General features: G+C 42.3%; 1 protein-coding gene across 6 annotated transcripts in view; it reads left to right on the top strand.

Moving 5' to 3' along the window:
- FAM13A (family with sequence similarity 13 member A) overlaps window positions 1-24784 on the top strand; it is a 775968-nt gene that overhangs the window by 602604 nt on the left and 148580 nt on the right. For all 6 annotated transcript variants that reach the window (XM_053703428.1, XM_053703423.1, XM_053703425.1 and 3 more), the window contains one exon: window positions 16944-17020. In XM_053703428.1, the coding sequence (XP_053559403.1) occupies window positions 16944-17020 (77 nt within the window). The remainder of the gene's footprint in view (window positions 1-16943; window positions 17021-24784) is intronic.

Raw genomic sequence — 24784 nt, 5'->3', positions numbered from 1 at the left:
CCTGAGTGCTAGATGTTGTCTCCCAGGGTTACAGGATAGGGTTCAGATCCCATCCGCCCGAGGGCAGATTCCTCCTGTCAAACCTGTCTTCAAGACCAGAGAAGAGAGGGGCCTTTCTAGAGTGTGTGAGAGATCTCGCCTCTCTCAGGGTTATCGTACCAGTACCCCAGCCGAAAGGCGTCTAGAGCAGTGTTTCTCAACAGCCGGGCCGCGGCCCACTACCGGGCCGCGACGGCCCTGCTGGTGGGCCACGACCCGACATAGCTTCTAGACCAGTGGTTCTCAACCTAAGTGACCTCAAGGCCCGGTGAGTTTTAGCCGGACCTGTCCAGGGCCCGGTAAGCATCAGGAGTGGGCTGGAGTGGGTTCGGAAGAAATTTTTATTAATATATATATATATATATATATATATATATATATAAATAATAGATTGTGTATATATATATATATATATATAACAAAGAGGTATCAGCGCACATCCATTTTCAAAAGCACAACATATTTTTTACTGCTGCAAAAAATTGCCTGCATATACATCAAGAGACAACTATTCTTTTTTAAATAATATTGGGAACTTAGTCACACAATATGACCATATTTTGCTTAGCCAGTCACCACTTTCAAGGTGCCCCAATTCGACTGGTCCTACTCTAAGTCCTTTTGCCACAGAGGGCTGAAACATTCCTGGTTTTACTCTTCATAATAGAATGAGACTCCCTGGCTTTTTATTCACAACTCTTTAACACTGTTATGAGCACACCTGAACTTGGGTGGGGTGCTTAAACCAATGGGAGATGGTCAGTCTCCCTGGTAATTTTAAATACAAATACAAAATTTGGTTTTTAGCACACCTAAAAGTGGTGACTGGCTAAGCAAAATATGGCCATATTGTGTGACTAAGTTCCCAATATTATTTAAAAAAGAATAGTTGTCTCTTGATGTATATGCAGGCAATTTTTTGCAGCAGTAAAAAATATGTTGTGCTTTTGAAAATGGATGTGCGCTGATACCTCTTTGTTTATTTATATATATATATATATATATATATATATAGCTATTATTTATATATATATATATATATATATATATATATATATATATATATATATATATATATATATATATATATATATATATATATTAATAAAAATTTCTTCCGAACCCACTCCAGCCCACTCCTGATGCTTACCGGGCCCTGGACAGGTCCGGCTAAAACTCACCGGGCCTTGAGGTCACTTAGGTTGAGAACCACTGGTCTAGAGTACTATTCCAACCTTTTTGTGGTTCCAAAGAAGAATTCTGAACCTAAAGTGTTTAAACAAGTTTCTGAGTGTTCAATCGTTCAAAATGGAAACGATCAGATAATTTCTGCCCCTAGTTCAAGAGGGACAGTTCATGACGGCTATAGACTTGAAGGACGCTTACCTTCATGTACCAATCCACAGGGACGACTTCAGGTTCCTAAGATTTGCATTTCTGGATCAACACTTCCAGTTTGTGGTCCTTTGTTTTGGTCTGCTGACGTCCCCAAGAGTCTTCACAAAAGTTCTGGGGGTGCTGCTTGCAGTGGCCAGATCCAGGGGCATTGCGGTGGCACCTTACCTGGACGACATCCTGGTTCAGGCACCGTCGCTCAGCATTGCAGAGGATCATTTGAGGGCTCTTCTTCTTCTGCTCCAATCTCACGGTTGGAAGATCAACTCAGGAAAGAGTTCCCTGGTTCCCAGAAACAGGGTGAAGTTTCTGGGCACGATAATAGACTCTGTCCATGAAGATATTTCTCACGATTCAGTCCTCCTCAAGCCCATCGGTGGCTCAATATATGGGGGTGATAGGTCTCATGGTGTCAAGCATAGATGTCATCCCATTCGCCAGGTTCCACCTCAGACCTTTTCAAATGTGCATGTTGAGACAGTGGAACGGCGATCATTCAGATCTTACACAGCCAGTGGCGTGTTTAGGTTTTGTTCTGCCCTAGGCACTCAAAATTCTGCTGCCCCTGCACAAAGGTTTTAGGCCTTTTTCTCCAACATAGGTGTGTCCGGTCCACGGCGTCATCCTTACTTGTGGGATATTCTCTTCCCCAACAGGAAATGGCAAAGAGCCCAGCAAAGCTGGTCACATGATCCCTCCTAGGCTCCGCCTACCCCAGTCATTCTCTTTGCCGTTGTACAGGCAACATCTCCACGGAGATGGCTTAGAGTTTTTTAGTGTTTAACTGTAGTTTTTCATTATTCAATCAAGAGTTTGTTATTTTCAAATAGTGCTGGTACGTACTATTTACTCAGAAACAGAAAAGAGATGAAGAATTCTGTTTGTATGAGGAAAATGATTTTAGCAACCGTAACTAAAATCCATGGCTGTTCCACACAGGACTGTTGAGAGCAATTAACTTCAGTTGGGGGAACAGTGTGCAGTCTCTTACTGCTTGAGGTATGACACATTCTAACAAGACGATGTAATGCTGGAAGCTGTCATTTTCCCTATGGGATCCGGTAAGCCATGTTTATTACGATTGTAAATAAGGGCTTCACAAGGGCTTATTTAGACTGTAGACTTTTTTTGGGCTAAATCGATTGATATTAACACTTATTTAGCCTTGAGGAATCATTTATTCTGGGTATTTTGATATAATAATATCGGCAGGCACTGTTTTAGACACCTTATTCTTTAGGGGCTTTCCCAAAGCATAGGCAGAGTCTCATTTTCGCGCCGGTGTTGCGCACTTGTTTTTGAGAGGCATGGCATGCAGTCGCATGTGAGAGGAGCTCTGATACTTATAAAAGACTTCTGAAGGCGTCATTTGGTATCGTATTCCCCTTTGGGTTTGGTTGGGTCTCAGCAAAGCAGATACCAGGGACTGTAAAGGGGTTAAAGCTTAAAACGGCTCCGGTTCCGTTATTTTAAGGGTTAAAGCTTCCAAAATTGGTGTGCAATGTTTTCAGGGCTTTAAGACACTGTGGTGAAAGTTTGGTGAATTTTGAACAATTCCTTCATGTTTTTTCGCAATTGCAGTAATAAAGTGTGTTCAGTTTAAAATTTAAAGTGACAGTAACGGTTTTATTTTAAAACGTTTTTTGTACTTTCTTATCAAGTTTATGCCTGTTTAACATGTCTGAACTACCAGATAGACTGTGTTCTGAATGTGGGGAAGCCAGAATTCCTATTCATTTAAATAAATGTGATTTATGTGATAATGACAATGATGCCCAAGATGATTCCTCAAGTGAGGGGAGTAAGCATGGTACTGCATCATTCCCTCCTTCGTCTACACGAGTCTTGCCCACTCAGGAGGCCCCTAGTACATCTAGCGCGCCAATACTCCTTACTATGCAACAATTAACGGCTGTAATGGATAATTCTGTCAAAAACATTTTAGCCAAAATGAACCCTTGTCAGCGTAAGCGTGGATGCTCTGTTTTAGTTACTGAAGAGCATGACGACGCTGATATTAATATCTCTGAAGGGCCCCTAACCCAATCTGAGGGGGCCAGGGAGGTTTTGTCTGAGGGAGAAATTACTGATTTAGGGAACATTTCTCAGCAGGCTGAATCTGATGTGATTACATTTAAATTTAAATTGGAACATCTCCGCATTTTGCTTAAGGAGGTATTATCCACTCTGGATGATTGTGAAAATTTGGTCATCCCAGAGAAACTATGTAAAATGGACAAGTTCCTAGAGGTGCCGGGGCTCCCAGAAGCTTTTCCTATACCCAAGCGGGTGGCGGACATTGTTAATAAAGAATGGGAAAGGCCCGGTATTCCTTTCGTCCCTCCCCCCATATTTAAAAAATTGTTTCCTATGGTCGACCCCAGAAAGGACTTATGGCAGTCAGTCCCCAAGGTCGAGGGAGCGGTTTCTACTTTAAACAAACGCACCACTATTCCCATAGAGGATAGTTGTGCTTTCAAAGATCCTATGGATAAAAAATTAGAAGGTTTGCTTAAAAAGATGTTTGTTCAGCAGGGTTACCTTCTACAACCCATTTCATGCATTGTCCCTGTCACTACAGCCGCATATTTCTGGTTTGATGAACTGATTAAGGTGCTCGATAGTGACTCTCCTCCTTATGAGGAGATTATGGACAGAATCAATGCTCTCAAATTGGCTAATTCTTTCACTCTAGACGCCTCTTTGCAATTGGCTAAGTTAGCGGCTAAGAATTCTGGGTTTGCTATTGTGGCGCGCAGAGCGCTTTGGTTGAAATCTTGGTCGGCTGATGCGTCTTCCAAGAACAAGCTACTAAACATTCCTTTCAAGGGGAAAACGCTGTTTGGTCCTGACTTGAAAGAGATTATCTCTGATATCACTGGGGGTAAGGGCCACGCCCTTCCTCAGGATCGGCCTTTCAAGGCAAAAAATAGACCTAATTTTCGTCCCTTTCGTAAAAACGGACCAGCCCAAGGTGCTACGTCCTCTAAGCAAGAGGGTAATACTTCTCAGGCCAAGCCAGCTTGGAGACCAATGCAAGGCTGGAACAAGGGAAAGCAGGCCAAGAAACCTGCCACTGCTACCAAGACAGCATGAAATATTGGCCCCCGATCCGGGACCGGATCTGGTGGGGGGCAGACTCTCTCTCTTCGCTCAGGCTTGGGCAAGAGATGTTCTGGATCCTTGGGCGCTAGAAATAGTCTCCCAGGGTTATCTTCTGGAATTCAAAGGACTTCCCCCAAGGGGGAGGTTCCACAGGTCTCAGTTGTCTTCAGACCACATAAAAAGACAGGCGTTCTTACATTGTGTAGAAGACCTGTTAAAAATGGGAGTGATTCATCCTGTTCCATTAAGAGAACATGGGATGGGGTTCTACTCCAATCTGTTCATAGTTCCCAAAAAAGAGGGAACGTTCAGACCAATCCTAGATCTCAAGATCTTAAACAAATTTCTCAAGGTCCCATCGTTCAAGATGGAAACCATTCGAACTATCCTTCCTTCCATCCAGGAAGGTCAATTCATGACCACGGTGGATTTAAAGGATGCGTATCTACATATTCCTATCCACAAGGAACATCATCGGTTCCTAAGGTTTGCATTCCTGGACAAACATTACCAGTTCGTGGCGCTTCCTTTCGGATTAGCCACTGCCCCAAGGATTTTCACAAAGGTACTAGGGTCCCTTCTAGCGGTGCTAAGACCAAGGGGCATTGCAGTAGTACCCTACCTGGACGACATTCTGATTCAAGCGTCGTCCCTCCCTCGAGCAAAGGCTCACACGGACATCGTCCTGGCCTTTCTCAGATCTCACGGCTGGAAAGTGAACGTGGAAAAGAGTTCTCTATCCCCGTCAACAAGGGTTCCCTTCTTGGGAACAATTATAGATTCCTCAGAAATGAGGATTTTTCTAACAGAGGCCAGAATAACAAAGCTTCTGGACTCTTGTCGGATACTTCATTCCGTTCCTCTTCCTTCCGTAGCTCAGTGCATGGAAGTGATCGGATTGATGGTAGCGGCAATGGACATAGTTCCTTTTGCGCGCATTCATCTAAGACCATTACAACTGTGCATGCTCAGTCAGTGGAATGGGGACTATACAGACTTGTCTCCAAAGATACAAGTAAATCAGAGGACCAGAGACTCACTCCGTTGGTGGCTGTCCCTGGACAACCTGTCACAAGGGATGACATTCCGCAGACCAGAGTGGGTCATTGTCACGACCGACGCCAGTCTGACGGGCTGGGGCGCGGTCTGGGGATCCCTGAAAGCTCAGGGTCTTTGGTCTCGGGAAGAATCTCTTCTACCGATAAATATTCTGGAACTGAGAGCGATATTCAATGCTCTCAAGGCTTGGCCTCAGCTAGCGAGGACCAAGTTCATACGGTTTCAATCAGACAACATGACGACTGTTGCGTACATCAACCATCAGGGGGGAACAAGGAGTTCCCTAGCGATGGAGGAAGTGACCAAGATTGTTCTATGGGCGGAGTCTCACTCCTGCCACCTGTCTGCTATCCACATCCCGGGAGTGGAAAATTGGGAAGCGGATTTTCTGAGTCGTCAGACATTGCATCCGGGGGAGTGGGAACTCCATCCGGAAATCTTTGCCCTAGTCACTCAGCTGTGGGGCATTCCAGACATGGATCTAATGGCCTCTCGTCAGAACTTCAAAGTTCCCTGTTACGGGTCCAGATCCAGGGATCCCAAGGCGGCTCTAGTGGATGCACTAGTAGCACCTTGGACCTTCAAACTAGCTTATGTGTTTCCGCCGTTTCCTCTCATTCCCAGGCTGGTAGCCAGGATCAATCAGGAGAGGGCGTCGGTGATCTTGATAGCTCCTGCGTGGCCACGCAGGACTTGGTATGCAGATCTGGTGAATATGTCATCGGCTCCACCTTGGAAGCTACCTTTGAGACGAGACCTTCTTGTTCAGGGTCCGTTCGAACATCCGAATCTGGTTTCACTCCAGCTGACTGCCTGGAGATTGAACGCTTGATTTTATCGAAGCGAGGTTTCTCAGATTCTGTTATCGATACTCTTGTTCAGGCCAGAAAGCCTGTAACTAGAAAGATTTACCACAAAATTTGGAAAAAATATATCTGTTGGTGTGAATCTAAAGGATTCCCTTGGGACAAGGTTAAGATTCCTAGGATTCTATCCTTCCTTCAAGAAGGATTGGAAAAAGGATTATCGGCAAGTTCCCTGAAGGGACAGATTTCTGCCTTGTCGGTGTTACTTCACAAAAAGCTGGCAGCTGTGCCAGATGTTCAAGCCTTTGTTCAGGCTTTGGTTAGAATTAAGCCTGTTTACAAACCTTTGACTCCCCCTTGGAGTCTCAATTTAGTTCTTTCAGTTCTTCAGGGGGTTCCGTTTGAACCCTTACATTCCGTTGATATTAAGTTATTATCTTGGAAAAAACATTAACCAGGAGATTATCGTGCCTTCTCTGTGTCCGAAACCAGTTTCAAAGAAGGAACGTTTGTTGCACAATTTGGATGTTGTTCGCGCTCTAAAATTCTATTTAGATGCTACAAAGGATTTTAGACAAACATCTTCCTTGTTTGTTGTTTATTCAGGTAAAAGGAGAGGTCAAAAAGCAACTTCTACCTCTCTCTCTTTTTGGATTAAAAGCATCATCAGATTGGCTTACGAGACTGCCGGACGGCAGCCTCCCGAAAGAATCACAGCTCATTCCACTAGGGCTGTGGCTTCCACATGGGCCTTCAAGAACGAGGCTTCTGTTGATCAGATATGTAGGGCAGCGACTTGGTCTTCACTGCACACTTTTACCAAATTTTACAAGTTTGATACTTTTGCTTCTTCTGAGGCTATTTTTGGGAGAAAGGTTTTGCAAGCCGTGGTGCCTTCCATTTAGGTGACCTGATTTGCTCCCTCCCTTCATCCGTGTCCTAAAGCTTTGGTATTGGTTCCCACAAGTAAGGATGACGCCGTGGACCGGACACACCTATGTTGGAGAAAACAGAATTTATGTTTACCTGATAAATTTCTTTCTCCAACGGTGTGTCCGGTCCACGGCCCGCCCTGGTTTTTTTAATCAGGTCTGATAATTTATTTTCTTTAACTACAGTCACCACGGTACCATATGGTTTCTCCTATGCTAATATTCCTCCTTAACGTCGGTCGAATGACTGGGGTAGGCGGAGCCTAGGAGGGATCATGTGACCAGCTTTGCTGGGCTCTTTGCCATTTCCTGTTGGGGAAGAGAATATCCCACAAGTAAGGATGACGCCGTGGACCGGACACACCGTTGGAGAAAGAAATTTATCAGGTAAACATAAATTCTGTTTTTCCCCTTAATATTTTTTTGGGGTCAGTGTGTAAAATGTTTTATTTTTATTTATTTTTTTCATAACAATTCAAAAGAAAATAGGCTAGAACTTGCATACAGGTGGGTTGAATTACATGCATCTCATACCATTTTCTCCCTGAGAGAAGGGAAAGAAAAGAAGGGGAGGGGAGAAAAGGTAGGGAAAGTAAAGAAGGAAGGGAGAGAGAGAGAGAAAAGTGGGGAGAGGAGAAAAGGAAGAAATGAAAGGAGTTGAGAGAAAGGAGGGAGCGAAAGAAAGAAGGGGAGTGAGTGAGTTGAGGGAAAAAGGGAGGGAAAGAAGAATACACTTTAAAACAATCACTGCCCTTTACATGCAACAACATACAGTAATTACCATCATTCAAGTAATGAAACTTTTTAAGTGTCCGTTTACTACTTACTCCATGGGTTCATTAATGCAGAGAAAGCTAGCTATTAGTAGCTAACATACATTACAGCTGAGAGTTTATGGTTAGACATCACAAGCTGATCTAAGCAATGCACAGAGGAATCCCGTCTGTTAGTTACTAAGACCTGCAATAAGCGCTGCGCTCGCAGACCTACAGCTGACAAGGGGAGGCAGTATATCAGCACAAGGTCTTCTCCTCCAGCCTCACCTTGTAAGCATATCCCCGGGCAAATTTCTCACCAAGAACGCTTCCACTGCAAAAATGCTGGCGGCTCTACATGAAGCAATGGTTCAAGGGAGCACTGCCTGTAAAGAGTGACCTTAAAAGCCTGCACTTATTTGCTCACTGTACTGTGTGTTGGCTTTTAGAGAGAGGATAGGGAAGATGTGCTGCCCCTCCCAAATCTGCTGCCCTAGGCACCGGCCTTTTTGGCCTAGGCCATAATACGCCCCTGATCACAGCTGATATCCCTGGATGCTCGGACTCGGAACTCCCTCTCTTGGTAGATTCGTCCAGAGCAACTGTCCATGGGGACATCCTTTTTGAGACCGTCCTGGGAGATTGTGACCACGGACACCAGTCTGTCAGGATGGGGAGCTGTTTGGGGTGCCAGGATGGTACAAGGAAAGTGGTCCAGGGAGGAGTCTCTCCTTCCGATCAACATCCTAGAACTACGAGCAATCTACAATGCTCTGAAGGCATGGCCTTCTCTGGGATCGGTCCGTTTCATCAGATTCCAGACCGACAACATTACCTCAATCTGTGAAAAGAAAGCAAAGACAGGCGCAGCCCAATTCAAGTGTAGTATTCTTTAATTCAGTGTAAGTGCACACTTCTAATTTTTCATCTCTTGAGAAAGTCTGGGCGTTCTCAGACGAAACGCGTAGAGTTTGTTTCATAGCTGCATGTTATACTATAACACAGTTTGGATGTAAAGATACCTTTATATGCAGATTTTATTTGTGCCTTTTGTAAGTAGCCATTTGTATGTGTGCACTTACACTGAATTAAAGAATACTACACTTGAATTGGGCTGCGCCTGTCTTTGCTTTCTTTTCACAGACTACTACCTGCTGGAGGTGTTTGGAGAATACACCCCCCTCTGTCTCAGGCAGCGCTCATCACTACAGTGACACAGGAAGCAGACTATCACTGACACCTGCAACACGCTATCACAGTGGATCCACTTCCTGCTCAACAGAGCAACCGGCTTTTCTACAGCTCACAGACTTAACCCAGGAACATAAGCGCCCCTCAGCTTTTCTGTTTTTCAACATTACCTCAATGGCTTTCATCAACCATCAGGAGGGTACAAGGATCTCCCTCGCGATGAGAGAGGTGTCTCGGATTCTGGAGTGGGCAGAGTCTCACGACTGATCGCTCTCAGAGATTCACATTCCAGGTGTGGACAACTGGGAAGTGGACTTTCTCAGCAGTCCTTCCATCCGGGGGAATGGTCTCTTCACCCCGAAGTGTTTGCAGAGATTTGTCACAGATGGGGAACGCCAGAGATAGATCTCATGGCGTCCAGACTCAATTGCAAACTACCTCGATACGGGTCGAGGTCCAGGGATCCCCAGGCAGAGCTGATAGATGCCTTAGTGGTTCCTTGGGGATTCAGCCTAGCTTACTTTTTTTCCTCTGTTACCACTTCTACCTCGCATAGTGGGGCGCCTCAAACAGGAGCGGGCGTCGGCCATTCTGATTGCTCCTTCCTGGCCGTGGGGGACGTGGTTTGCCGATCTGGTGGGGATGTCATCCTCTCTGCTGTGGAGGTTACCCTGTCGCAGGGATCTGCTGTTACAGGGCCCATTTCAGCATCAAAATCTAGATTCTCTGAGGCTGACTGCGTGGAGATTGAACGCCTAGTCTTAGCCAAGAGAGGCTTTTCTGAAAGGAAGCCAGTCACTCGTTGCATCTACCATAAGGTGTGGAGGACTTACTTGTCCTGTTGTGAGAAGTATGGATATCCTTGGCATAAAGTGAAGGTATCCAGGATTCTGTCCTTTCTCCAGGATGGTTTGGAAAAGGGTCTTGCCGCTAGTTCCTTAAAGGGACAGATTTCGGCATTATCAGTCTTGTTGCATAGGAGACTCGCTAAGCAGTCGGTTCTGCCTTGGAGCTTAAACTTAGTCCTTTTGCAAAGGGTTCCGTTTGAACCTATGCATTCCATTGACATTTAAATTCTGTCCTAGAAGGTTATCTTCCTGTTGGCTATTGCATCGGCACACAGAGTATCTGAGCTAGTTGCCTTGCAATGTGATCCTCCTTATCTGGTGTTTCATGCGGATAAGGCTGTACTGCGCACTGGGTTGGGGTTTCTCTCCAAGGTGGTGTCTAACCGTAACATCAATCAGGAAATAACTGTTCCTTCTTTGTGTCCTAACCCTTCTTCAAAGGAGAGGTTACTTCATAACCTGGATGTGGTTCGTGCCTTGAAGTTTATCTTCAGGCTACCAAGGATTTCAGACAGTCTACATCTCTTTTTGTGGTATATTCTGGGAAGTGCATGGGGCAAAAGGCCTCTGCTACTTCTTTGTCTTTTTGGTTGAGGAGTATGATTTGCTTGGCTTATGAGACAGCGGGACATAAGCCTCCTCAGAGGATCACGGCTCATTCAACTAGAGCTGTGGCTTCGTCTTGGGCCTTCAAGAATGAAGCCTCTATGGAGCAAATTTGTAAGGCGGCTACCTGGTTCTCTTTACACACTTTTACAAAGTTTTACAAGTTTGACGTTTTTGCTTCTGCGGAAGCTGTTTTTGGGAGAAAGGTTTTGCAGGTTGTGGTGCCCTCCGATTAGGGACGGGTCCGCCTTTTACCCTCCCGGATTTATTCAGTGTCCTCTAGAGCTTGGATATATGTTCCCAATAGTAATGAATGAAGCCGTGGACTCTCCTCCCCTTTAGATGGAAAACATAAATTATGCTTACCTGATTATTTCATTTCCATCAAGGGGAGGAGAGTCCACGGCTCCAGTCCGTATCTCCGATGGGCGGACCTAAATTTAATACTCTTTTGGCACCATTTATACCCTGATATTTCTCCTACTGTTCCTAGTTCCCTCGGCAGAATGACTGGGGGAAGTGGGGGAGGTATTTAAGCCTTTGGCTGAGGTGTCTTCGCCTCCTCCTGGTGGCCAGGTTCTTAATTCCCAATAGTAATGAATGAACCCATGAACTCTCCTCCCCTCGATGGAAATGAAATTATCAGGTAAGCATAATTTGTTTTTATATGCTCTGGGAAACGAAAACAAAAAGTGTGACTCACTTTTTTGCTATATTCACTTTATTGTGGTGGTCTGGAACCAAACACGCAATATCTCCGAGGTACACCTGTGTGTGTGTGTATATGTGTATATATATATATATATAGATATAGATATATGTGTGTGTGTATATAGATATATATAGATATATAGATAGTTAGATATATGTGTATATCTATGTTTATATAGTTAATAGATAGATATATATATGTTTATATTTTTATATATATATATATATATATATATATATACACATATATATATTTCCTTAAGGATATTAAAATATTGTTCACTTTTCAAAAATAAAATGCCCTCTTGGTTCAGGAAGTGCACTTATGACTGCTCTGCAAAAGCGCACTCCTCTGAATTAGGCCCAAATATTAATAGTTAAGCCATTCTCCTAGTTCCTTGAATGTTCTAACCATGCTGAGGAATTACACAAAAACAGTTCTGATACAGCAGAAAAGAACACCATTTCTCCAACATAGGTGTGTCCGGTCCACGGCGTCATCCTTACTTGTGGGATATTCTCTTCCCCAACAGGAAATGGCAAAGAGCCCAGCAAAGCTGGTCACATGATCCCTCCTAGGCTCCGCCTACCCCAGTCATTCTCTTTGCCGTTGTACAGGCAACATCTCCACGGAGATGGCTTAGAGTTTTTTAGTGTTTAACTGTAGTTTTTCATTATTCAATCAAGAGTTTGTTATTTTCAAATAGTGCTGGTACGTACTATTTACTCAGAAACAGAAAAGAGATGAAGAATTCTGTTTGTATGAGGAAAATGATTTTAGCAACCGTAACTAAAATCCATGGCTGTTCCACACAGGACTGTTGAGAGCAATTAACTTCAGTTGGGGGAACAGTTTGCAGTCCTTTGCTGCTTGAGGTATGACACATTCTAACAAGACGATGTAATGCTGGAAGCTGTCATTTTCCCTATGGGATCCGGTAAGCCATGTTTATTACGATTGTAAATAAGGGCTTCACAAGGGCTTATTTAAACTGTAGACCTTTTTTGGGCTAAATCGATTGATACATTGTTAATAAAGAATGGGAAAGGCCCGGTATTCCTTTCGTCCCTCCCCCCATATTTAAAAAATTGTTTCCTATGGTCGACCCCAGAAAGGACTTATGGCAGTCAGTCCCCAAGGTCGAGGGAGCGGTTTCTACTTTAAACAAACGCACCACTATTCCCATAGAGGATAGTTGTGCTTTCAAAGATCCTATGGATAAAAAATTAGAAGGTTTGCTTAAAAAGATGTTTGTTCAGCAGGGTTACCTTCTACAACCCATTTCATGCATTGTCCCTGTCACTACAGCCGCATATTTCTGGTTTGATGAACTGATTAAGGTGCTCGATAGTGACTCTCCTCCTTATGAGGAGATTATGGACAGAGTCAATGCTCTCAAATTGGCTAATTCTTTCACTCTAGACGCCTCTTTGCAATTGGCTAAGTTAGCGGCTAAGAATTCTGGGTTTGCTATTGTGGCGCGCAGAGCGCTTTGGTTGAAATCTTGGTCGGCTGATGCGTCTTCCAAGAACAAGCTACTAAACATTCCTTTCAAGGGGAAAACGCTGTTTGGTCCTGACTTGAAAGAGATTATCTCTGATATCACTGGGGGTAAGGGCCATGCCCTTCCTCAGGATCGGCCTTTCAAGGCAAAAAATAGACCTAATTTTCGTCCCTTTCGTAAAAACGGACCAGCCCAAGGTGCTACGTCCTCTAAGCAAGAGGGTAATACTTCTCAGGCCAAGCCAGCTTGGAGACCAATGCAAGGCTGGAACAAGGGAAAGCAGGCCAAGAAACCTGCCACTGCTACCAAGACAGCATGAAATATTGGCCCCCGATCCGGGACCGGATCTGGTGGGGGGCAGACTCTCTCTCTTCGCTCAGGCTTGGGCAAGAGATGTTCTGGATCCTTGGGCGCTAGAAATAGTCTCCCAGGGTTATCTTCTGGAATTCAAGGGACTTCCCCCAAGGGGGAGGTTCCACAGGTCTCAGTTGTCTTCAGACCACATAAAAAGACAGGCGTTCTTACATTGTGTAGAAGACCTGTTAAAAATGGGAGTGATTCATCCTGTTCCATTGAGAGAACAAGGGATGGGGTTCTACTCCAATCTGTTCATAGTTCCCAAAAAAGAGGGAACGTTCAGACCAATCCTAGATCTCAAGATCTTAAACAAATTTCTCAAGGTCCCATCGTTCAAGATGGAAACCATTCGAACTATCCTTCCTTCCATCCAGGAAGGTCAATTCATGTCCACGGTGGATTTAAAGGATGCGTATCTACATATTCCTATCCACAAGGAACATCATCGGTTCCTAAGGTTTGCATTCCTAGACAAACGTTACCAGTTCGTGGCGCTTCCTTTCGGATTAGCCACTGCTCCAAGGATTTTCACAAAGGTACTAGGGTCCCTTCTAGCGGTGCTAAGACCAAGGGGCATTACAGTAGTACCTTACCTGGACGACATTCTGATTCAAGCGTCGTCCCTCCCTCGAGCAAAGGCTCACACGGACATCGTCCTGGCCTTTCTCAGATCTCACGGCTGGAAAGTGAACGTGGAAAAGAGTTCTCTATCCCCGTCAACAAGGGTTCCCTTCTTGGGAACAATTATAGACTCCTCAGAAATGAGGATTTTTCTAACAGAGGCCAGAAAGACAAAACTTCTGGACTCTTGTCGAATTCTTCATTCCGTTCCTCTTCCTTCCGTAGCTCAGTGCATGGAAGTGATCGGGTTGATGGTAGCGGCAATGGACATAGTTCCTTTTGCGCGCATTCATCTAAGACCATTACAACTGTGCATGCTCAGTCAGTGGAATGGGCACTATACAGACTTATCTCCAAAGATACAAGTAAATCAGAGGACCAGAGACTCACTCCGTTGGTGGCTGTCCCTGGACAACCTGTCACGAGGGATGACATTCCGCAGACCAGAGTGGGTCATTGTCACGACCGACGCCAGTCTGATGGGCTGGGGCGCGGTCTGGGGATCCCTGAAAGCTCAGGGTCTTTGGTCTCGGGAAGAATCTCTTCTACCGATAAATATTCTGGAACTGAGAGCGATATTCAATGCTCTCAAGGCTTGGCCTCAGCTAGCGAGGACCAAGTTTATACGGTTTCAATCAGACAACATGACGACTGTTGCGTACATCAACCATCAGGGGGGAACAAGGAGTTCCCTAGCGATGGAAGAAGTGACCAAGATCATTCTATGGGCGGAGTCTCACTCCTGCCACCTGTCTGCTATCCACATCCCGGGAGTGGAAAATTGGGAAGCGGATTTTCTGAGTCGTCAGACATTGCATCCGGGGGAGTGGGAACTCCATCCGGAAATCTTTGCCCAAGTCACTCAACTATGGGGCATTCCAGACATGGATCTGATGGCCTCTCGTCAGAACTTCAAAGTTCCTTGCTACGGGTCCAGATCCAGGGATCCCAAGGCGGCTCTAGTGGATGCACTAGTAGCACCTTGGACCTTCAAACTAGCTTATGTGTTCCCGCCGTTCCCTCTCATCCCCAGGCTGGTAGCCAGGATCAATCAGGAGAGGGCGTCGGTGATCTTGATAGCTCCTGCGTGGCCACGCAGGACTTGGTATGCAGATCTGGTGAATATGTCATCGGCTCCACCTTGGAAGCTACCTTTGAGACGAGACCTTCTCGTTCAGGGTCCGTTCGAACATCCGAATCTGGTTTCACTCCAGCTGACTGCTTGGAGATTGAACGCTTGATTTTATCGAAGCGAGGTTTCTCAGATTCTGTTATCGATACTCTTGTTCAGGCCAGAAAGCCTGTAACTAGAAAGATTTACCACAAAATTTGGAAAAAATATATCTGTTGGTGTGAATCTAAAGGATTCCCTTGGGACAAGGTTAAGATTCCTAGGATTCTATCCTTCCTTCAAGAAGGATTGGAAAAAGGATTATCGGCAAGTTCCCTGAAGGGACAGATTTCTGCCTTGTCGGTGTTACTTCACAAAAAACTGGCAGCTGTGCCAGATGTTCAAGCCTTTGTTCAGGCTCTGGTTAGAATCAAGCCTGTTTACAAACCTTTGACTCCTCCTTGGAGTCTCAATTTAGTTCTTTCAGTTCTTCAGGGGGTTCCGTTTGAACCCTTACATTCCGTTGATATTAAGTTATTATCTTGGAAAGTTTTGTTTTTAGTTGCAATTTCTTCTGCTAGAAGAGTTTCAGAATTATCTGCTCTGCAGTGTTCTCCTCCTTATCTGGTGTTCCATGCAGATAAGGTGGTTTTACGTACTAAACCTGGTTTTCTTCCAAAAGTTGTTTCTAACAAAAACATTAACCAGGAGATTATCGTACCTTCTCTGTGTCCGAAACCAGCTTCAAAGAAGGAACGCTTGTTACACAATTTGGATGTTGTTCGCGCTCTAAAATTCTATTTAGATGCTACAAAGGATTTTAGACAAACATCTTCCTTGTTTGTTGTTTATTCAGGTAAAAGGAGAGGTCAAAAAGCAACTTCTACCTCTCTCTCTTTTTGGATTAAAAGCATCATCAGATTGGCTTACGAGACTGCCGGACGGCAGCCTCCCGAAAGAATCACAGCTCATTCCACTAGGGCTGTGGCTTCCACATGGGCCTTCAAGAACGAGGCTTCTGTTGATCAGATATGTAGGGCAGCGACTTGGTCTTCACTGCACACTTTTACCAAATTTTACAAGTTTGATACTTTTGCTTCTTCTGAGGCTATTTTTGGGAGAAAGGTTTTGCAAGCCGTGGTGCCTTCCATTTAGGTGACCTGATTTGCTCCCTCCCTTCATCCGTGTCCTAAAGCTTTGGTATTGGTTCCCACAAGTAAGGATGACGCCGTGGACCGGACACACCTATGTTGGAGAAAACAGAATTTATGTTTACCTGATAAATTTCTTTCTCCAACGGTGTGTCCGGTCCACGGCCCGCCCTGGTTTTTTAATCAGGTCTGATAATTTATTTTCTTTAACTACAGTCACCACGGTACCATATGGTTTCTCCTATGCTATTATTCCTCCTTAACGTCGGTCGAATGACTGGGGTAGGCGGAGCCTAGGAGGGATCATGTGACCAGCTTTGCTGGGCTCTTTGCCATTTCCTGTTGGGGAAGAGAATATCCCACAAGTAAGGATGACGCCGTGGACCGGACACACCGTTGGAGAAAGAAATTTATCAGGTAAACATAAATTCTGTTATTACTTTAAACATTGATAAACTGTACCTTGATCATAGCACATTGTGCCCCACATTGAATCCCAGAAATTCCCTTGTGTTAAGGAACCCATTTGCTGTAATTGCCATGTACGAGCACACAAGGATGTAGCCTGGATATAGAGTAGCTGTGGGAAGCCAATATGACATTCAGAGGTTCATCAGGAACACTCAGCCAGTTTCTTTTCTGTTCTCTCACTAGGTGTGAAGTAGAAAGATAATATCCAGTTCTTGTGCACATTTGATTTCTATGTTAGAAAAACATTGTAGTTTTTTAACTTTGAATTGTATTATTACAGAGCACAGAAAACTTTGGAACCTCAAAAGGAGTGGACAGGCAAGAACTAACCAACATGGAAGTATTGGTGGAAGCTAGGTATTTTATTTTTTTGTTTTAAGTGTCCTCTAGATTGACGTTTACAGCAACATGCAACATTTTAGCTTAGCTCTTGGACATTTAAAGGGACATAAAAGTGAAAAGGAAAAGGCTGTAATGTGTTAAAGTATTTTATTATTGCACTGTTTGCTGCAAAAAGGGGTTAAACACATACGGCTAGATTTAGAGTTCTGCGGCCAAAGGGGTGCGTTAGCTACGCATGCTTTTTCCCCCCCGCACCTTTTAAATACCGCTGGTATTTAGAGTTCACAGAATGGCTGCGTTAGGCTCCAAAAAAGGGAGCGTAGAGCATATTTACCGCCACTGCAACTCTAAATACCAGCGTTGCTTACGAACGCGGCCAGCTTCAAAAACGTGCTCGTGCACGATTCCCCCATAAAAAACAATGGGGCAGTTTGAGCTGGAAAAAAACCTAACACCTGCAAAAAAGCAGCGTTCAGCTCCTAACGCAGCTCCATTGTTTCCTATGGGGAAACACTTCCTAAGTCTGCACCTAACACCCTAACATGAACCCCGAGTCTAAACACCCCTAACCTTACACTTATTAACCCATAATCTGCCGCCCCCGCTATCGCTGACCCCTGCATATTATTATTCACCCCTAATCTGCCGCTCCGTAAACCGCCGCAACCTACATTATCCCTATGTACCCCTAATCTGCTGCCCCTAACACCGCCGACCCCAATATTATATTTATTAACCCCTAATCTGCCGCTATCGCTGACACCTGCATATTATTATTAACAACTAATCTGCCGCTCCGTACACCGACGCAACCTACGTTATCCCTATGTACCCCTAATCTGCTGCCCCTAACACCGCCGACCCCTATATTATATTTATTAACCCCTAATCTGCCGCCTCCAACGTCGCCTCCACCTACCTACAATAATTAACCCCTAATCTGCCGACCGGATCTCACCGCTACTATAATAAATGTATTAACCCCTAAAGCGAAGTCTAACCCTAACACCCCCCTAAGTTAAATATAATTTAAATCTAACGAAATAAATTAACTCTTATTAAATAAATTAATCCTATTTAAAGCTAAATACTTACCTGTAAAATAAACCCTAATATAGCTACAATATAAATTATAATTATATTGTAGCTATTTTAGGATTAATATTTATTTTACAGGTAACTTTGTAATTATTTTAACCAGGTACAATAGTTATTAAATAGTTAATAACTATTTAATAGCTACCTAGTTAAAATAATTACAAAATTACCTGTAAAATAAATCCTAACCTAAGTTACAATTAAACCTAACACTACACTATATCAATAAATTAATTAAATAAAATACCTACAATTATCTACAATTAAACCTAACACTACACTATCAATAAATTAATTAAATAAAATACCTACAAATAAATACAATGAAATAAACTAACTAAAGTATAAAAAAGAACTAAGTTACAAAAAATTAAAAAATATTTACAAACATTAGAAAAATATTACAACAATTTTAAACTAATTACACCTACTCTAAGACCCCCAAAATAAAAAAATGCCCTACCCTATTCTAAAATTAAAATAGAAAAACTCTTTTACCTTACCAGCCCTTAAAGGGCCCTTTGCGGGGCATGCCCCAAAGAATTCAGCTCTTTTGCCTGGAAAAAAAACATACAATACCCCCCCGAACATTACAACCCACCACCCACATACCCCTAATCTAACCCAAACCCCCCTTAAATAAACCTAACACTAAGCCCCTGAAGATCTCCCTACCTTGTCTTCACCTCGCCGGGTTCACCGATCCGTCCACCGAAGTCTTGATCCAAGCCTCCGAAGTCTTGATCCAAGCCCAAGCGGGGGCTGAAGAGTGACGTCCATCCTCCGGCTGAAGTCTTGATCCAAGCGGGCAGAAGAGGACATCCGGAACCGGCAAACATCTTCATCCAAGCCGCATCTTCTATGTTCTTCAATCCGATGACGACCGGCTGATCTTCAAGACCTCCAGCGCGGATCCATCCATCTTCACCGACAACTTCCCGACGAATGACGGTTCCTTTAAGGGACGTCATCCAAGATGGCGTCCCTCGAATTCCGATTGGCTGTTCCGATCAGCCAATAGAATGCAAGCTCAATCTGATTGGCTGATCGGATCAGCCAATCGGATTGAACTTGAATCTGATTGGCTGATTCCATCAGCCAATCAGAATTTTCCTACCTTAATTCCGATTGGCTGATAGAATCCTATCAGCCAATCGGAATTCGAGGGACGCCATCTTGGATGACGTCCCTTAAAGGAACCGTCATTCTTCGGGAAGTCGTCGGTGAAGATGGATGGATCCGCGCTGGAGGTCTTGAAGATCAGCCGGTCGTCATCGGATTGAAGAACATAGAAGATGCGGCTTGGATGAAGATGTTTGCCGGTCCTGATGTCCTTTTCTGCCCGCTTGGATCAAGACTTCAGCCGGAGGATGGACGTCACTCTTCAGCCCCCGCTTGGGCTTGGATCAAGACTTCGGAGGCTTGGATCAAGACTTCGGAGGATGGATCGGTGAACCCGGCGAGGTGAAGACAAGGTAGGGAGATCTTCAGGGGCTTAGTGTTAGGTTTATTTAGGGGGGGTTTGGGTTAGATTAGGGGTATGTGGATTGTAAAGTTGGGGGGGGGGGTATTGTATGTTTTTTTTTCCAGGCAAAAGAGCTGAATTCTTTGGGGCATGCCCCACAAAGGGCCCTTTTAAGGGCTGGTAAGGTAAAAGAGCTTTTCTATTTTAATTTTAGAATAGGGTAGGGCATTTTTTTATTTTGGGGTCTTTGTTATTTTATTAGGGGGCTTAGAGTAGGTGTAATTAGTTTAAAATTGTTGTAATATTTTTCTAATGTTTGTAAATATTTTTTTATTTTTTGTAACTTAGTTCTTTTTTATTTTTTGTACTTTAGTTAGTTTATTTCATTGTATTTATTTGTAGGTATTGTATTTAATTTATTGATAGTGTAGTGTTAGGTTTAATTGTAGATAATTGTAGGTATTTTATTTAATTAATTTATTGATAATGTAGTGTTAGGTTTAATTGTAACTTAGGTTAGGATTTATTTTACAGGTAATTTTGTAATTATTTTAACTAGGTAGCTATTAAATAGTTATTAACTATTTAATAGCTATTGTACCTGGTAAAAATAAATACAAAGTTGCCTGTAAAATAAATATTAATCCTAAAATAGCTACAATATAATTATTATTTATATTGTAGCTATATTAGGGTTTATTTTACAGGTAAGTATTTAGCTTTAAATAGGATTAATTTATTTAATAAGAGTTAATTTATTTCGTTAGATTTAAATTATATTTAACTTAGGGGGGTGTTAGTGTTAGGGTTAGACTTAGCTTTAGGGGTTAATACATTTATTAGAGTAGCGGTGAGCTCCGTTCGGCAGATTAGGGGTTAATGCTTGAAGTTAGGTGTCGGCAATGTTAGGGAGGGCAGATTAGGGGTTAATACTATTTATTATAGGGTTATTGAGGCGGATTAGGGGTTAATACATTTATTATAGTAGCGGTGCGGTCCGGTCGGCAGATTAGGGGTTAATAAGTGTAGGTAGGTGGCGGCGACGTTGGGGGCAGCAGATTAGGGGTTAATAAATATTATGTAGGTGTCGGCGGTATTAGGGGCAGCAGATTAGGGGTACATAGGGATAACGTAGGTGGCGGCGGTGTACGGAGCGGCAGATTAGGGGTTAAAAATATTTAATAGAGTGGCGGCGATGTGGGGGGGCCTCAGTTTAGGGGTACATAGGTAGTTTATGGGTGTTAGTGTACTTTAGAGCACAGTAGTTAAGAGCTTTATGAACCGACGTTAGCCCAGAAAGCTCTTAACTATTGACTTTTTCTGCGGCTGGAGTCTTGTCGTTAGATTTCTAACGCTCACTTCAGCCACGACTCTAAATACCAGCGTTAGAAAGATCCCATTGAAAAGATAGGATACGCAAATGGCGTAGGGGGATCTGCGGTATGGAAAAGTCGCGGCTGCAAAGTGAGCGTTAGACCCTTTCCTGACTATCTCCAAATACCAGCGGGCGGTAAAAACCAGCGTTAGGAGCCTCTAACGCTGGTTTTCACGGCTACCGCCAAACTCTAAATCTAGGCCATAGACAATTCAGCTCCAGAGCAGCAATGCACGGATAGAACCTAGCTGAACACATCTAACAAGTGTGTGTGTGGCCACCAATCAGCAGCTAGCTCTCTATAGTGCATTGCTTCTTCTGGACCTGTCTTTGTATGTTTTTCAATGAAGGATAACAAGAAAGAATGAAGTAAAAAATTGTTTTTTTTTTTTTTTAAATTAATTTTTAATTTTGTATTCTCTATCTGAACCATGAAAGTTTATTAATTTTTCACTTACATGTCCCTTTTTAAGCCAGAGAGGAGAAAATGTTGTCTTCTTAAAATGGATCACTTCAGATTATAAAAATTATACGAGGACATTGATGGTATCCTATTAAGCACAGATAATATAGGCATGTGTACAACATTTTTGTCGACAAAGACAAAACACATAGATAAAAAGAGATGTGATAACAATCTATTAATAATAATAATATCCTTGTGCAGGAATGCTGTAGATGCTGGTTGGGAACATTTATTTATCTGTCTATTTTTGAGTTTCTTGTTGCCAGAACAGAATTTTTCCATGAACAAAGTTGGCAAAGTTAACAAGCACAACTGAGGATTTAATTAAAAAAAATAATTGGCAGAACTACATTTCACCATGTACAAAGTTGTTTTAGCAAATTTTGGCAACACTGATTCTAATCCTAGAATCCTTCTAGGGGAAAAGATAAAGTATAATTAAAGGAGGAAGATAAAAAAGGGCTAGTGTCTGAAATCATATCTCTGTGTTCTACACAGGACCTTTTTAAAGGCTGATTTTACTGACCACCCAGCTAAAATTTTAGCGAATATTGATAAAAATAAATGTGTTAATATTAAAAACTGTCAATGTTTATTGTACACATTTTTCATTAAATAAAATAAATAGTTATATTAACACACTTTTTACCTTTGTGATTACCTTGTATCTAAGCCTCTGCAACCTGCCCCCTTATCTCAGTTCTTTTGACAGACTTGTATTTCAGACAATCAGGGCTGACTCCTAAATAACTCCACAGGAGTGAGCACAATGTCATCTATATGGCACACATAAACTAGTGCTATCTAGCTGTGGAAAACTGTCAAAATGCACTGAGATAAGAGGTGGCCTTCAAGGGCTTAAACATTAGCATATCAGCCTACCCAGGTTTAGATTTCAACAAAGAATATTAAGAGCACAAACTAAATTTGATTATAAAAGTAAATTGGAAAACTGTTTCAAATCGCATGCCCTATCTGAATCATGGAAGTAGACTGTTCCTTTAAGTTGTGCTTTGGCTAGCAGAAAATGTTATAATATTAGAAAGTATTATACTGCTCACAGCAGGCTGCTTCATATTGCCACCTGGCTGACATTTTCTGTGAAAAACACAGATATCTGATTATTTTAAATTATTTGAAATATTACATTTATTGCTATATGCAATGCACAAGCTAACCAGATGTTCCCCTCCAAATGGAGACAATAATAGAAAGCGTGCATTAAATGGACAGTAAACACCTTGTAATTACAATACATTGCCGTGCTTCTAAAGAATAACATCAACCAAGTCTTTAAAGTTTTTAAAACAAATTCAAATCATTTTTTTTTTCTGCAATTATTTTTCAATAGCCAAACTCCACCCACCATTTGTCTTACTTGGAGGAGCCAATCTGGGCTTTAGTCAGCAGACAGCAAGGTTAGCTACAGTCATAAAGTTAGTATAAAATGCATTTATTTGCAGTAGCCAATTAGGCACAGATATCTAGAAGATTTAGATGTAAAAAGTCTGCAGGGTGCATTTTAAGTTCTGATTATTAGATATTGTTTAATTTACAGAGTGGCAAAATAAATAATGAAAATATATTGCAAAGAAATTTCATTATGCATAAATAAACATTTTATAAACAAATATCAAGGTTTACTTTCCCTTTAAATCTTCTCATATCCCATAATCCCACCAGTACTCATGAATGTTATCGTTTTAAAGGGTCAGTTTTGTATAGAAAATGTTTAGTTATGCTTAACTAAACAACTTTGCAAAATACATTAATCATTTATTTTGCCCCTCATGTACTTTAGCACCAAAATGTAAGGATTTTCTCATTCTCAGACCCTTACCACACACAGCTGAACATTTTATATTAAAAACTCACCCCTGTAAGTCATGCTTACCATAATTTCCATATCATAGCTCCATAAAATGAACACATCAAACGTCTCTCCTTTATATTTTCTTGGATCACTACTTTTTACATAAGAATGGTATTAAGTAGTAGAGATCTTATACCACCTTAAAAAGTTGGGGCTCTTGGTTTCTGTGTGTCACCCTTAAACAGGAACAACTCTTTTGTTGATGAGTGGTACATAAGGAACTGGTCTAAGAAATGGAAATTCCAAAAGTATGATTTAATTTCCTTTCTACCTAAGCATCTAAAATGTATCCAGAATAACAATTCAACTACATAGATTTCTGCACCATTGTTAGTGAAAGTAGCACACAGGACAAAGACCTGTGACCATTACAAGCAATTATTTTGCAACTTTCATTCCTTATATTGTAAAACTTCAAGAGGTTTCTTTCTAGCAAGTAATGCACTGTTAAACTGATAACTACAAATGTTTAAAATGTAACCGAAAGGCTAAAAAAATTCTTTATTTTAAAATATAACTTCTGTGTTTTTTTTTTAAACAAAGGTATTCTTTTTATCCCACAATTACGGGTTAAAGTGAATGTAAAGTCACCTCCTAGTGCTTAACGCAATATTGTGAAGGAATTCAAATAAGGGGGACTTTTTTAATTCATTGATTTTCCAAATGTTATTAATACATCGTAAAATATACCTTTTTATCTCTGTTTTATTGTCGCGCTTCCTCCGCCCGCCGTATTGTCGCTCATTATTAGAATGACTGACAGCTACTCTTGCTAATCCTCTTTTCCACCCCAGGGCGTTCAACCCCTTTTTAGAAACGTCACGCGCTTCTTTTGCGCATGTGTTTGAAAATGTTATCCCCATTCAGAAGCAATGCACGTTCACGGGACGAGCATGTTCTATAGAACCCAATTCTGAAATGAGCCAGGCTATAATCTATTGTGAATGCTGAAATGGGCATATATTTGATTAATAAAAGTTTGAAAATTGATTGATCGAAGAAATTATGCGCATGTGCAGAAAATTATAGCTCCACGGGTGTGCCATTCACACATACGTATAGAGCAGGTGGGACCGCTCTATACGTCAGAATGTAAAGAACACGGAAGTGTCAGGTGTGAGGAGGAAGATAGGTATCACAACAAAGTTACTTATTAAAATATATAATCTTTTTTTTTTTTTTTTTTTTAAACCTGGCGTTTATGGTACAGATGGCTAAAAGATTTATTAGGAGGCAGCTGATGTAATAAAATTGACATTCACTTTAAGTAATTACCCGGCAAGGTTGTAATACTATCATGTGACACATGTCTAAATCAATGGTGTTAAGGCTACCTGTTTAAATGCACCTGTGCTCGTATTAGTCTATGAGCATCTATGATTAAGGAGTATATCCGAAACGCGTAAGATTTGTGTTTTTTAGCCTCTCCACTGTAGGAGAACGCATGCGATAAAGGTTTTAGAAATATCGCTGGAGTGTCTGACCATTCTTCAATTCATTCT

Source organism: Bombina bombina, chromosome 2 (assembly GCF_027579735.1).
Source record: "Bombina bombina isolate aBomBom1 chromosome 2, aBomBom1.pri, whole genome shotgun sequence".
In the NCBI taxonomy this organism is placed as follows: Eukaryota; Metazoa; Chordata; class Amphibia; order Anura; family Bombinatoridae; genus Bombina; species Bombina bombina.
This window is presented reverse-complemented; position numbering and strand designations above follow the sequence as displayed.